The sequence below is a fragment of the Myotis yumanensis genome, unplaced genomic scaffold (genome assembly GCF_028538775.1).
Source record: "Myotis yumanensis isolate MYYU_CA2020_CCGP unplaced genomic scaffold, mMyoYum1.0.hap1 SCAF_1, whole genome shotgun sequence".
Lineage (NCBI taxonomy): Eukaryota > Metazoa > Chordata > Mammalia > Chiroptera > Vespertilionidae > Myotis > Myotis yumanensis.
The window spans coordinates 182,793,491-182,809,296 of record NW_027223752.1 but is presented as its reverse complement, the minus strand read 5'-3'; the positions used below and the strand labels follow the sequence as shown (position 1 = coordinate 182,809,296).

General features: G+C 39.8%; 1 protein-coding gene across 3 annotated transcripts in view; it reads left to right on the top strand.

Annotated features, from left to right (window-relative positions):
* The window catches only part of AFF1 (ALF transcription elongation factor 1), a 197,898-nt gene that overhangs the window by 146,070 nt on the left and 36,022 nt on the right, over positions 1-15,806 (top strand). For all 3 annotated transcript variants that reach the window (XM_070393110.1, XM_070393102.1, XM_070393119.1), the window contains 3 exons: positions 562-648; positions 1,586-1,622; positions 5,208-5,259. In XM_070393110.1, the coding sequence (XP_070249211.1) occupies positions 562-648; positions 1,586-1,622; positions 5,208-5,259 (176 nt within the window). The remainder of the gene's footprint in view (positions 1-561; positions 649-1,585; positions 1,623-5,207; positions 5,260-15,806) is intronic.

Below are 15,806 nucleotides of genomic sequence, written 5' to 3'. Positions count from 1 at the left end.
TGTTCATGGAAAGGGAGGTAATTTTTTAAGGCTCTCTCCTCCACACTGTTCTTATGTACTAATAGTGTGTATCAGGGAAGGGTCAAATCCATTAAAACTCTCCCAAGAGGAACAAGTGACCTAAATTACTTGTTTGCTTAAGTCAAACAGGAAAATTCTTCTTCCTTTGAACTTAAATAATTCCAGGAAATGCAATAAAGAAGCTGAGGGAGAAAGAAAGCATTGAGCAGGCTCCGCTTTCACAGTTACATAAGCTCTGGTAATACCTACACCCGTGTGTACGCTTTACCGTATTCAGAGTGTTAAGACCATTGCTGTTCTATGCTCTTGTTTTTCTCCTTCATACTGATTTTTTTTCTCTTCAGTTTTGCAAGTTGGAGATCTTCAGCTTTTGAACATAGCCCATTAAGTAGGAGATTTTTAAAAAGGAAATGAAATAACCTTTAGTTTGACTTTTTCATTTACCATCAATCCACCCTGCATTGTTTAAAAAATTAACTTCAGTAGCAATGTGTTCTATTTATAATTGGCTTTTTCTTCCCTCCCCAAATCTCTTTTCAGGAAATGACCCATTCGTGGCCACCTCCTCTGACAGCAATACATACGCCCAGTACAGCTGAGCCCTCCAAATTCCCCTTTCCCACCAAGGTAACGCCCTCAGTGCCGCGGGCACTGCACCCTTAGTGCCGTCTGAGGATTGCTGTGAGCCAGATTAATCAACTGCTGCTTGTTGAACTCTTTGGCAATTACGTTAAAATTACAATTAATTTGACTTCTAAAGTGCTTCATAATGTATTCAAACACTTTCTTATCCAAAGTATGTCAGTAATTTTTTTATAATAGTAATTGTATAGGGTTTTGTAGCTTATGAAAGCATTCAGTGCTTTCCAGTAAATCCTCTCATTTGAGGGTCATTACCTAGCGATGGGAAAACAGAGTCACAGGAAATAAGTGAGGTGGGTTGTCTGGTTCCTAGTTTAGAATGGAGATACATACATTTACACACATACATACATGCATCTTACACTACTCACATTTCTTAAAGTTTAACGTGATCTGCTACACTTGTGCTGGTTTCAGAACAAGCAAATCAACAGCTGACATATGTTTCTGTTGCAGTATTTATGAACAGTGAAATAAAATTAAAATACTACCATTTTTCTTTGGGGGGGTTGTACTTTAGGATAGCCTTCAGAATGTAGAAATATCTTCAGATCTGTGTTCTGTCTAACCTGATATATGCATGCACATTGTTAATATATTATAGCCATTCCTTTCCATGGTATTGTTTTCAAAAGAGGTTATGTCTTCTCAAATTAGTATTTGCCACATTTGATACTTGACATATTTTCTAATGATAGTTTTTTAAAAAGATGACTCATGTTTAAAGTAAAAATATTATATACATTTTGTGTTTTTTAAAAATCTTTGCTCAATACTAAAGGAAAAATAAATTCTAGTAAAGAAGAGAAGCAATAAAACCTATTTTGTATAAAAATTAGACTTATCAGTAGTTGATATATTTAGCCATGATGCAACCTTAATTTTATAAACCTTAACTGGAGATTTTTCTTTTTCTTTATAGGATTCTCAACACATCAGTTCTGCAACCCAAAACCAAAGTAAGTAAATATGTGGAACTGATTGTTGCACTGGAGAACAAAGCTTGGTTCTTACTGTTTTGATATTAAAGGAAGGAAAAAACATTAATGAGGGCTTCCTGTGTTGAAAGAATGGGAATGCAAGACCAATATAAAGCTGCTCTTTAGGTGGAATTTCAGATTGTTGCAAAGAGTTCATGGAGCTGTTTTAGTAAAATCCTTAACAGATATAATTTGGTATTACGTGGCACGTGATCAATATCTTGAATAAGATTCTCAAGCATTATAATCCAGGAATTGTATACAAGGGTGGACAAATATAGGTTTGTAGTTGTGAGTGATACTCTTTTGATTTGGTAAAGCTATTGTAATACTCATAATCTGCATGTCTTTCCATGCGAACAATTGTAACCCTAGTTTTGCTCACCCCTGTATAAGACCAGGTTGGGATATTTTGTGTGATTCTTGTATTTCTTTATATAAAAGTAAGAAATTGTTATAAAGAATACAGCACACAGTTTCTTTAGCCCCTCTTTATGTATTTGCCATATAATTAATTTTTTAACCCCTTTTATGGATTGTAAATACTTGAAAATTTAGGGAGAAACGGAAAAAAGCTAACTTTATCCATCTCTTCTCTTCATCAGTAATTTTGATAAATTCTTTTTGTCCCAAACACATGCAAGGCATTTCATACCTTACAAAATTGACTAGGGTATTTGCAATCATTTAGTTCATTAATACTGTGTAGTAGGTGCCCAAGTTCTAAAGTTTTAGTCTTCAGAGAATGGGGACCACAGTAGGTTGTGTGTCGGGAGAGGGAGCTCTGAGGTAGATGTTCCATGGAGGTGACTCTTCCTTCATCTTTTCCACCTCATTCTTTTTCATCACTTGCATTTTCCCCTCTTGGTTATTCTACCATTTAAATTGGATGTGAGGAAAGTAAAAAGATGAGAAACGCAAGAAACAGAGCATCCTTCCTCTAGAGCAGGGCTGGGAAAACTACAGCCTACAAAGACAACCTGTTCTGCAGCTAGTTTTTGTACAGAAAGTTTTATTAGGACACAGCCGTGCCTGCTTATTATTAAGCCACAAGGTGTAGCGTGCAAAGTGTAAAATATACGTCTGACCTTTACAGAAAAAGTTTGCTGTCCCCTGCACTAGAGATACTAAATAAGGTCTTGCAAAAAACTGACCATCTTGCCACAGTGTTATATAAAGTAGCAAGGTAAAATGGACAGAAATCGATGGCTGCTTGGGGAGATTGGGAAATCTTTTTTCTCAGCATCTTGGCAGCTGAGGCAGAGATAGCTAGCTGGTGGAGTGGCGCGGGACTGCAGGTGGGCCGCCAGCTCAGCTGCGGACAGGATTGCCAGTGCTCCTGTACCCGTACTTGCTGGGCTGCCAGCCATGCAGATTCTGTGCCTCCTACTGGGTTACTCAGCTTGATGGCTAGCTCCTGGTTTAGAAAGGCCTACTCATCCTTTAAATGGATTTCCCCTTTTAGCAATAGAGTTGAAGATGGACTGGTAAGTGCTTCGTTGTCCAGGTATGGGTGTCCTCTCGGCCTGTGGACTCATGCAGGCTCATTCTTTGTTTCTCTGATGAGAAGTTTTCAGACTGGCAGGTCTCCTGTAGGTCTTGGCTCACCCTTCAGGAGTTGCCTTGGGGTCTTACTTGTTGCCACCACTTGTCTGTGGGTGTTGTGTGGAACCTAGTTTACCTTTGGGAGGATGTGGTCTATGTGGGGCCTGGTTGGACCCTAAAGGGGTCTAGTTGTGTGTTGGATGAAGAGGGAGTAGAGTTTATATGGATATAGCTTTCAGAAAGGTAAAGTTTGACATATATTTATGCCCAGGAAGAGAATTGAAACGTCTTGAAAGGGATCTTACGGTTTTGTAGAGTTCAGAGAATGAAGTGTAGGGACTTTACTCGTGTGTTCACATCCACATGTGGGAACATATCTGCCTGCGGATAACAGAGCCTCGTGCGGCTGAGGGCCAGTCAGGATGATTGAGCAGGAATCCCTGCGCATGGTCAGAGGGTGACCCTAGTCCCTCTCATTTGTAGTCCTGGCTTTCTAGCTGGAAGGGGGAGCAATTAAAAAATATTATGTAAGAGCTGCTGCCACCATGAGGATAAAGTGATTAATTGCAAATATTCAGGGGTCCACATGACCTTTGTGAGAAATACCACTCACTCTTGCCTACAGGCATCCCTGTTTCCACCCACTCGAGTCCTGTTTCAGGTCCCTCTACCTCATGCTCAGACAGAATCAGCAGCCTCTTAACTGGCTTGCTGCCTCAACAGTTGACGTTTCCTGCTCTCTTCTAGGTTAGCCCGGGCTGCACCTCCAGAATACTTTTCCTGAGGAATAGCTGCATCAAATTCCTGTTTAGACCTTTGATGGTGTCTCATTGCCCAACAAATAGTTATAACTTCCCACCCTGGCCTTCAGAGCCCTCCAAACCCTAACTTCCACCTGTCTTTCCATGTCCTTCTTCACAGATTCTCACCCCAGCCTCACCCTTTCCAAATCTGTGCCACTGCTACGCCTCCACTCTGCACCTTGGTTGGCAGTGCCTCCTCTGCTTGCAGATCTTCCTCACCCTCCTGCCAGAGTCATTCTGTCAGCATCTCACCCGTCCTTAGTGACACAGTTCATGGGGTTCCCTTTGCCTCCTTTAATCATTTGCCTCCTCTAATTAATCGAGGGGCCATTCTCTTAATTCCTGGGACAATTACTTTATGATCAATTTGTGTACTTAATCTCACACTGCCTAGGCTTGTAGGTATTTGTGCTCTGTTTGATGTCCCTCAGTCAACTGTAAGCTCATTGAGGACAGGGTCAAGTGCCCTGAACATCTTACCCATGAGACACTCTATAAATAGCTGGTGAATATGTAGATTGTGGGGGATGTTGAATAATGGAGGGACGAGAGGGAGGTTTGGCCAAGGACAGAGGCTGTAAGTGGAGTGCTGACAGATGACTGATAGATACCTGAGGTCAAACCAGGTGGGGGGTGAGAGCAGCTCTGCCCTGGTGCTTCCATCTGAACCCCCCATCAGGAGAGTCTTCTGGGCATCCTTCCTCTGCCCTCGGACAGGGTGGCAGGGCCTCCTGCAGGCAGTGCTTTTCAGAGTGCTTTCACTTTAAGCCAGTGGTTCTCAGCCGTGGCTGCACATTAGAATCACCTGGGAATCTTCTTAAAATCCTGATTTCTGGGCCTCATCCTCTGGAAATTCTGATTCTTTGTTACTAATGTTGTGGCCCCACCCCATAACAAAGAAACAGAATTTCCTGAGGATGAGGCCCAGAAATCAGGATTTTAAAAAGGTTCCCAGGTGATTCTAATGTGCAGCCAAGGTTGAGAAACACTGCTTTAAGGGTTTTTAACTCCGAGCAAGCCCTTCCTCTAGAAGTAACATAAATAGTGATGGGATCATGACAAGTTCAGTGTTTAGCACCCTGGTGGACAGAATTTACATATACTGAGTGTTTAGGTGAAAAGGTGAGGGGGGACACTGAAAAAGGGAATTTATAACTAAAAATCTCATGAATATATGTCACAATGCTGCTCTAATCATTTTCCCCCTCCCCCATAGAACAATATGATACATCTTCAAAAACCCGCCCTCATTCTCAGCAGGGAACATCGTAAGTAAAATGCTTTTGTTTATTAAAAGTTTTTAAGACAACATTGTAATTTCCCATGTAAATCTGTTGTTTGGATTTTTTTTTTCTTTTCCTGTTTTCACATAATGAACTTCATAAAATACTGCTGCATTGTAGAGGGAAGAAATGACCTACATTTATATTTGGATTAAGTTGTGTTGAAGTGTTAGGCACCATAACAGAGTTTGATAAGGGGTTTTCTCACAAGAATGGCATTTGAGCCATAATTGACATATTAACTGTGGAAAATAGAAGGTTTTAGCTGTATAAATTTTAGTCTTAAGTAGCTTTAGCTTTTGGAAACATCTTGGGGGGTGTGCACAATTTAAGATTTGCTGCCACCTTTTTGGCCTAGTTTTACAGAATGAGCCCTACTGCCCAGCTGTGCTTTATTAAGGCCACGTAAGTCCAGATATATTTTGGGTTTTTGGAACAGTTTAAACTACATAATAAAGATTTTTAAATCAGCATTTTGACCCAGTTTGTCATTTCTTGATGATATTGAACTAATAGTTCTTTTTTTTCACACACCTAGAAGTGGTGTTTGGGGACCAAGTGAGAAGGCCTTCCTCTCCTTAGGTATCTAATCAGTTACTAACGATGTGAGGTGGCTAGTCTCAGGTTCAGACTCCCACTTTCTGCTATTTTCTGGGCATAATATTTGTTCCATATATTTTGGAAACAGGGATTACTGTGGATTGAATATTTTTTTAAAATATATTTTATTGATTTTTTACAGAGAGGAAGGGAGAGGGATAGAGAGTTAGAAACATCGATGAGAGAGAAACATCGATCAGCTGCCTCCTGCACACCTCCTACTGGGGATGTGCCCCCAACCAAGGTACATGCCCTTGACCGAAGTCGAACCCGGGACCTTTCAGTCCGCAGGCCGACGCTCCATCCACTGAGCCAAACCGGTTAGGGCTGGATTGAATATTTTTAAAACTGTAAAATCACCGTTCCCAATTGCCACTGTTCACTTTATGCAATTTATTTTCATTTCCCCATAGCAAAATAAGAAAAAAAGAACAATATAATGAGATACTTAAAATAAATTTATTACAGTTTAAGGGATGGATTTATGTGTGTGTGTAATAAAAAATCTATTTCACTGTGGTACTAGCAAGTGGTGAGTTTGTGCTTATTTTTATTGTCCTTTACTAGAAAAGAAAATTGATTCATATGTCAGTTATTCTCTCCCCTCTTTTTCTTTTTTGCCTTTTTCTTTTTCCCTTTTTGTTTTTTCTTAAAGAGAAAAAAATTTCTTTGCTCCCAAATTTTGAAGTCTAGAATCACTTTCCTAGATTAATTACATTTAAAGAAGGTGGTTTGTTAAGCCAGTTGATGGCTGGGTAGAAGATAGAAACCACAGCTCCAAGGCTCACAATTGCAATACCTCTGTATCTTCCCCAAGGTTTTTACACCTTGTGCTCTTTATAATAGCTGGTAGTAGAGCCCTTTAGACCATAAAAGGCCCTGGTCAGTGTCTTTGGGGGGTAGTGAGAGAGGGGGAGTTGAAGAGCTTGCATCTCACTTGGCAGTAAGAATAGAAGGGAGGTGCTCTCCTAGGAAGTGAGTGAGTGGAGGCAGCAGCACCAGCAGAGAGGAGTTGTGTCCCTGGGCCTATGAGGACAGGAAGAAATGAGGCAATTCTAGGCTTAAGAAGTAGCTTCAGGTGAAGCAGACTCCCATCACAGTTTCCATCAGCTTCTGGGCTTAGGTAGTTGGTGGGTACTTAATGCTACTCAGAGATATGGGTAGTTCTGATAAGTGAGGTAGACCACTGAAATCAGAGATGCCTGGAAGTTTCTAACAGGTATACTTATCTCTTGTGATATTTGTAGTGGTTTTTTTTTTAAATAAAAATGTTAATTTGCTATATACAAAATTAACTAGAAAAGCATTTTGTCACGACCCTCATTGACTTAGGGAAGGAATGAAAATAGGGCCTAGTGGAGGTAAAGAGGAGGTGGAGAGTGGTCCAGGAGAGAAATTAGTATTAAGCCTAGGTAGATGAGGGGGACTGTGTGGTTGTAGTGGTGTGGGGTGGGGGTGGTGGTATTAGTAAGTGCTCAAATGAATTGTACCTGTAGGTTAAAGGAATCACATTTATGGAGACTTCATGTAAGCAGTGTCCCAATTAATTTGTAAAGTGCAGTCATTGCTTCAGATTTAGTACAGTAAACCTCTTAGTGCTCACAGGTTAATTTGATCTGGTGTCAGCATTAGGGTTCTTTGACATGCACTTCAACTGCTTGAGTGACACATACTAGTACAGCGCCTGGGAGATAGTCTAATGTACTTTGAATGTCAGGAAAGAAATGTTAATTACAGAGTCATTTGTACTTTGGTTTCAAAAGTCAATCTAGGTCATAATGCTCTTTCTTTCAGAGTTACTAGTACTTGAGACTCCTTAGAAAAGTGGAATAGGGTGTGTGAAGGAAAACAGAAGGGCCCAGCACTGGAGAATAACTGGAGCCTGTCTTAACTTCTCTCTGTTCAGACCTTGGAGGAGCACTGGTGCTAGCTAGCCTGGTGGTAGAGGATGTAGGAGGGAAACAAATATGTGCAGAATCCATTGCTTTTACTTTTTGTGGTTGAAGCTCTAGTTAGTTCTTAAATGATGAATTCCTTCTGCCAAGCTCTGCAGGGGAGTGATTAGCTAGGACAGCCGAGGGCAAACTACGGCCCGAGGGCCGGATCCAGCCCGTTTGAAATGAATAAAACTAAAAAAAAAAAAAAAAGACCGTACCCTTTTATGTAATGATGTTTACTTTGAATTTATATTAGTTCACACAAACACTCCATCCATGCTTTTGTTCCGGCCCTCGGTCCAGTTTAAGAACCCATTGTGGCCCTCGAGTCAAAAAGTTTGCCCACCCCTGAGCTAGGATGTCAGTGCCATTTCCCCTCAGTTTAGGGGAGGAGGTGCCTGGCTTTGGAATCCTCTTCTTTCCCAAGGCTTAGGTCTGTGCAGTTCTCAGGGGAAAGTACGTCTTTCCTTTTTTAATACAGTCATTAGATCCTTTATATGATTGGGGGCAGTTCCCTTTCTGTGCAGCCAGATACAGTTTACGGGTATCAATTCTTTTGCCAGCCTTTCAAAAGGGATAATCTGTTAATGTTTAAGAAACTATAAAGCAGTCTCCAGAGATTATTGTGGCTAACTTTCTTCTCCCTTCCCACCCCTGCCCTGAAATTGCCAAGTCCTTGCTAGAAAGTACCCTCCTTTACTTTTCTTGTATCTCTCTCAGAAATCGTCAGTGCTTATTTAGACTAAGAGACAGAACTTAGCCGTTATAAGCAGTTTGCAGTTTTATTTACATACATGGAAAGTTTCTTTTGAAACAAGGAAGATTCTAGACTTAAAGACTGGGATTGGAAGAAGAAGAAGAAAAAAAGACTGGCATTGGGATCATCTTGAAAGTTTGATGATGAGAAATGGTACAAAGATAATAAAGGCTGAGAAGAGCCTGATACCTTTTTAAATGAGCCCGAGTTTTCAACTTTTATATTCAAAACATTATTGGTTTTGAAACTAAATGTTGGCAAAGGATTAAGGAAGCCCCATTATTTCAGTTTATTATAATATAAAATGATCACATCAGGACACATGTCTGCTGAAATGTCCTAAAATTTAAGAAGTGACTTACTTGAGCCAGCTCATTTAAATTATATTTAGCCTAAGGAAATTGTTCATAACTCTCCTTTTTAAGAGATTCTTTTTGTCTTATCTTTAAATGTTAGCTTATATTATGTGAAAGTGTTTTGCCTGGATCCTTTATTTTAATGCCAGCTGTAATGTAGAGTGCTATTTGCTGATAAATATTATGGAAGAAGTGATTAGAAATCACCTAATGTGCAAAGCTTGTGAATTATTTGTCACTGAGATCACACCCGTCTCCCGTAAACAAGAAACAAACATTTGTGCTATCAGTCACACATTGGTAGTTCTACATTCAGCCTTCAGCATCACAGAGTGTAAGTGGAGACCCCGTTCTAATAATGCTCAGTACTCAATACCAGGTGGTGCTGGAAAAGGATACACCTTGTTTTCACCCTCAGCTTATCTGATCAAATGACTGAGGATCCAGGGTTACTGCTGTTCAGAACTATGTTAGTAACCTAGATATATTGGGAAGTGATTTGTTAGGAGAGTTAGGGGTGTAAAATAAAAGAGAATAAGGCAGGTAGCTTTTCTTTTAAATATGTTAATGTTAGCCATGCTGTCGGGAAATGAGAATTTGTAGGATTGAGTATTGAAGATTTCTGTTCATAAATGGAAGCAAACAAAAAGAATCATTCTGTGCAATGTTTTTTTTTTTTTTTTAAAAAGCTGCTTATTTCAGAATTATAGTCACTAGGGGACATTAAACCAACATTTAGAAAACACTACAACTCCCAATTGTAGAATCACCTTTTTCCCCCATCCACACTATGCTGTGACTAGCTTACAGTAGGATTATAGACTCTTGGAATAGTCAGTTTAACTCTTCAACTTTAAACTTTACTAGATAATATTCTAGGATCTCTTGCAGGACAATGTTTGACTTAACATTATATATGAGTTCATGCTTGAAATTTGAGTAATGTTGAAGGCATAATGTTGAAGGCTATGTAACTAAGCCTCTTTTAAATAATTATAAAAATACTGCTAAGGAGCTGGATGGATCATCCTTTTCAGAGTATTCACCTTGGAGCTATACTTTCAAATGATGCAGCTCTGGCTTGTACTACTTTGGGAGCACCCCTTTAGGATAATATCTACCACTATGCTTGGTCTCTAAGACCAAAGGTCAAATAAAATGGAAAATAATAATTTTGTATAATAGGTAAGTGTTAAGTAAATGAACCTGTGTGTGTCCTACAAAAGAAAGTCTTCTCATCATTCTTTAACATGCCTTTGACTTCAGTTATATAAATTACTAGAGTCCCAGTGCACGAGATTTGTGCACTTGGGGGGGGGGGGGAGGGGAGGGGAGATCCTCAGCCCGGCCTGCGCCCTCTCGCAGTCCAGGACCCCTCACTCCTTACCACCTGCCTGCAGCGGAGGTGGCGGAAGAGGCTCCCGCCACCTCCACTGTGCTCCCCAGCCGTGAGCCCAGCTTCTGGTTGAGCAGCGCTCCTTCTGTGGGTGCGCACTGACCACCAAGGGGCAGCTCCTGCGTTGAATGTCTGCCCCCTGGTGGTCAGTGTGTGTCATAGCGACTGTTCGTTCTGCTGTTCAGTCGATTTGCATATTATGTTTTTATTATATAGGATTCTCTGGGCTTGGCTCCAGGTGACTTGGAGATATTTTCAAAAATTGCCATTCTCCATTCAGTGCAAAATTATCAAACACAGGCTGGGTACCTAGTGCTGCTTTAGGTATTTGGGGAAACAATGACCAATAAGACAATATTCTTGTCTTTCACGTCTTGTAACTAAAGGAGGGTGGCATGTAATACAAACTTGGTGATGTGATAGTGACCGGCGTGGGGGAGGAGTTTCCTTGGATGTTGGTGACACTTCTGGGAGGGAGATCAGGAAAGGTCTCTCAGAGGAGGTGACATTTGATCTGGAGCCTGAATTGTGAGAGGGAGGCAGAAAATGCTTGCCACCTTTAAAGGGGCTTGATAATTTATGCTGCAGGCTGTAAGGCATTTGAAAACATCAGAAAGTAATTCTTATTGGAAGTGACTACTTTAAAGTGGTTCATTTGCTTATGCAAGACGTGGTTTAAAGGAGCCCTTAAGGGTCAACTTAAGTTTCACTTTTAATCATAACTGCTAATTTACTAAGTGACCCTAGACTAATTTAAACAATAGATTGAATGATTGCATAAAAAATGTTTTAAATTTCTAAGAATCTATTAGGCCTAAACTAATTTGTGCATCCCACTCACTCTGGGATACTGGGCTGTAAACACGGTATGGTTTACTTCCATGAGATTTCATATTTCCTCCCTCCCTTTCTCCTCCCCACCCCCCACTTCTCCCTGCCAAGGCCCTCCATAACCAACCCTTTGCCTCCCCCTCCACCCCCCCATTACACAAGTACACTTTCCATTCTGGCCACTTTCAACTCCTTGCTGTTTTCTATACTCTGATTACTTTCCCCCAATCCCTCCTCCTCTCAGGTCTTTCCTTAGATGTCATCCCCTTATCAACTGTCTTCCCTAACTACCCATGGAGAAGAGCAACCCACACCTATCTTTTCTTTTTTATACTTTTGTTCCCCTCCATTGAAAAAGGGTTAGCTGTTTATCTCCTTCCTCTACACCAGCAATTTTCAGCCTTTTTCATCTCATGGCACCTATAAACTAGTTACTAAAATTCTGTGGCACACTAAAAAATATATTTTTGCTGATCTGAAACCCCCCACCCCAAAGGTATAATTTTGATTCATTCACACTGGTTGGCTATTGTGTTGGCCTTTTAAAAAAAATCTGACAATATAAGGGACAAGAGGTCATTGCCCCTGACTACACAGTCAGGTATTACCTGTTTAAAAAAAATTTTGTGGCACACCTGCTAAAAATCGCTGCTCTAGACTTGTAAGTGCCTCAAGAGCAGGATTTTGTCTGCTTGGAATCTTGAGTAGGGCCTGGCATATAATAGTAAGCACCCAGAATAAATGTGGAAGGAAAATTATTATACATAAACTTGATTAAATACCTGAGCCATATTTAATAAACATGATTTTCAGCAATAAGCTTTCTAGATTTTGTTTCTAGTCATCCCATATGCCACCCTTGCACTAGTGTCTTATTTGTCATACTTACTGATTTAATCTTATTTATTAATTTCACACATTTTCCCTCATTTATACTCTTACGCTTTTTCTCATCCTTATTTGATCTCAGATGATCATCATTTCATCCATGAGTTTGAATACTCTCTTATACCTCTGACAACAGTTTTTACTTATCAACCATAATAAGCTGAATTACTATATTAAATCATGTGCTGAGTCACTTTCCCCTCTATCTGATTAGTCCATAATCTCCCATAAACCATCTCTCCATGAATTTGAATTCTGCCAACTACTCTCGCCCTTAGGAGAGTTCCCCTTATATGTTGTCACAACTGCTTAAGATCTGCTTTTTTATTTTTTCATTTATTGTATGTGGAGTCCTCTTCATAATTTGTAGCCTCCCATCATCTTGTACAAAGCATTTGTAGTCCTTGTTTCTGCCCTTTATAAAAAAAAGGAATCAAAGCCTGATTGAATTGAAAAATTTGGGGAATTATGTATCTACTTGGTGCCTAATCTCTTTCTCCCTGCAATCCATTGCTTGTTCTGTCCCCAAATCAATTTTAGGGTTGTGCAATTTTATACATTCTTACATGCTCATTAGCAGTGCTGAAAAGCATTACTTTACATACCATTCAGGCACCTAATACCAGGGTTGTAACTTATTAATTGCTGAGCTTGCTTTCACTTGCTCTTTCCCAAGTAAAATGTAGGGCCTGATCATAGGAAAAGTTTAGCCAAGAAGTTAGTTTATTTAAGTTTTTGGGGTTGGAATTGAGATGTTACAGAGTATTGGCGGTGAACTCTTTGGCAAGCCCAGTCTTAGGAATAGAAAGGGAATAAAGGCTTGTCTGGTGTGTCTTCACAGTAACAATTGCACTGAGTCACTGAAGCATGCCTGCCAGAACCTGTGCTTGGTCTGTTTTGCAGAACAACTGCCAGAAGAATGCGTTTGTGCAAGGGGTTTGAAGATTGTAACCTCTAAGTCAAAAGTTTACCTAACCAGTAGTGGTTAAGCCTACGCGGTAGTTCAAAGAGGTGCATTACCTGAGCACTTGGCCTCTTTTGAACGGTGCCAAGGTAGGCCGTATGGTGCTGTGTGCTCTGAAATAACTGCTTTGTCTTAGAGGTTGAAAGTGAAATTGCAGTAGTTATTTGACCAGTTTAAAAAGTATGTAAGGTTTACAGTTTATTGATTTTCATAAAGGAAAAACAGCATATTTCTTTTATTCCAACAAGATAGTTATTTTACTAATTTGTCCTTTTTTTCATAAAGGTTCTTAATTCATTAATCCTCATGAAAAACCTGCAGTCACCACAGATAAAGTCCCCGAAGAATCTTCTCTCCTTCTGTTGTCATGTCTTGCAAGTCTATATTTAGGTTCATTTTTCTTTGCCTAATCTAAGGAATCACAAATCGTGCCAATGCCAGTTGTCTCCCCACCACCAAAACGGATTCTGAATCCGAACACAAAGATGACATCTGCTGTGGTCTTGTACATTTTGGCCAATTTTCCCCGAATTTCTGTCAGGTACTGTAGCCTTCCCAGGGTGAAGGACACTGATGACCATTTGTTTCCACTGAAATAGTCTGTTGGTCATGAGTTTCCTGGTCCGGATAGTTACTTTGTTGTTCATGGTGGAGGTTGATCTTCAAGCAGCCAGGGAGGAAAATCCTTTCTCTCTTTCTTGATAGTTCCTTTCTTGTAAATCGAACTCTTCTCTCTGTGGCACCAGAACTTAGATTTCATTGCATCAGTGCATTAGTTTTTCTAGCTGTTGGGTTCTACATGAGCTAGAGCCAGGGGATTGGACCCAATGGAATCGCTTTTGCTTCCTGTCTCCAGCATGTACCAGCTTCATGACCTTTTCAGTGGCAGCTCCAAGCTGGTTCTTCATCCTTGGAGTGTGAGGGGATCAGAGTCAGCCCACAGGGTTGTGGGTAAAGGGAGTGCCTGTAGTCCTGATCACAGTGGAGGTGCAGTATGTGGTACTGTTACTCATTCATGCAGCCAGCTTTTTAGATAGCCAGCCTGCCAAATTCTAGATATAGAAGTTATGAAAGTACAAATGACTTGATCCTGCCCCAGAAAACCTTATAGTTGAGTACATCCTTTGGGGCTTGACCCAGATTTTATTGGTGTGAATGAGATTGGTTCTAAGAGATTTGATTCTTTTTAATGGGTATAAAGGTGCTCACCCAGGTGTGCTGTAATAAATTTTGCCATTCTTCACATTCAGTGACCAGTTCTTTCACATATAATTTGTGAAGTATAGTATGGGATGGTATACTAATATTCTAGGTGTCAGATATAATTGTGGGACAAGTAGGGGCTTTAGCAGCTGATTTCTTCGAATTTTTCCCTTATCTCCAAAAAATAAAACCTTTACCTGTTGTCGGGTTACATTTCCCCCAACTATATAGATTTTTTTTAAAAATCACAATGGCATTTGTGATTAATTTTCTAGTTAATGGTTTTTAAGTAACTTTTTTTCTTACTGGAGATGTAATACCTGTTTGTTATCAAAACTTTAGAAATTATTTTTCTTCCCCTTACTTAAGAGCATGCTTCTTATGTTAAGCTACCCATCTCTGGTGATGTAAATGTGGTTTCTGGAAGATTCTGTGGTTACTCTTGGCTGAGTTGGCAGATGCTGACAGTATGCTATGTGTGCTGATTCTCATGTCAGGTAAATTATACCCGTGAATTTTGATTAAATGAAATGCCATATGTAAGTCCCTAGTAATTGATAGATCTTGTTTAATCTTAATAGTTTATCATTGCTTTTTGAATGAGTGTTTCTTTGGAGATACCTTTAGCAATCTTCCCTCAGTGGTCACTGTCCCTCCACACTTAGGTCCTGAATAAGTTTTGTATCTGCAGGCTTGTTTTGCCATTATCTACCTAACACTCTGAAGGGGGTAATTTCAGAGTCTGGAACAGCATTTTTTTATGGTCCCTTTTATTCCTTAACAACAAGCAGAGCTGAAAGTCATAACATACACTTTCTGACTTAGTATATCATACATACTTTCTGATTGACTCTAGAATATATTCATGGAAGCTGGGCATTCAGTAGCGAGGAAAAGAACTGACAGGGTATTTAGTCCTCTGCTCACAGCAGGAAGCATGGTTAGATTACATGATGTTTCAGGGAATTAAGACAAATCAGTTTTATACAAAATAAACCCAATGACTAAGAAACAAAGAGATTCATTAACTGTGGTTTTGTTGTTGATGGTTAATATTGAATATAATTTGTCAGTTTTTTTCCTTACATTTATTCCAGAGATATGTCTTTTATTTTTTGCTTGTGTGTACCCCAGCCAAGCCACCATTCAGGAATATACCTCTTGAATAACTTTTTCTTATATACCATTATGATTGCTACTGCCAAGTCCTACATCTGAGGGCTGTGGTGTCTAGCCTGGCTAACATAGGAATTTAGCTTCCTTTAGATAAATATTGAGTGAGATCTCTATTTACAAGTTAACAGTTTTCATGTTTTTTAGAAACTTATCACAGGATGTTGTTAGTACATTTGGTGGTGAAAAGGCTTCCTTGGCAAGAATTACAGTGTTGCATGTAGGTGGTCAGTATGAAAGAGCCAAGTTTTAGCATTTGTTTTCATTAGGAAATACAGTGATTATAGCAAGGATTCCCAAAATAAAAATTGTTGGTGAGATTATTGAAGAGGTATTTTTAGAAATACTGAAGGATTGTAATCTCTAATATAATTTGCTTTTTGGAGCATAAATAATACTCAGGCAGACTTGGGGTTTCTTTGCTTTT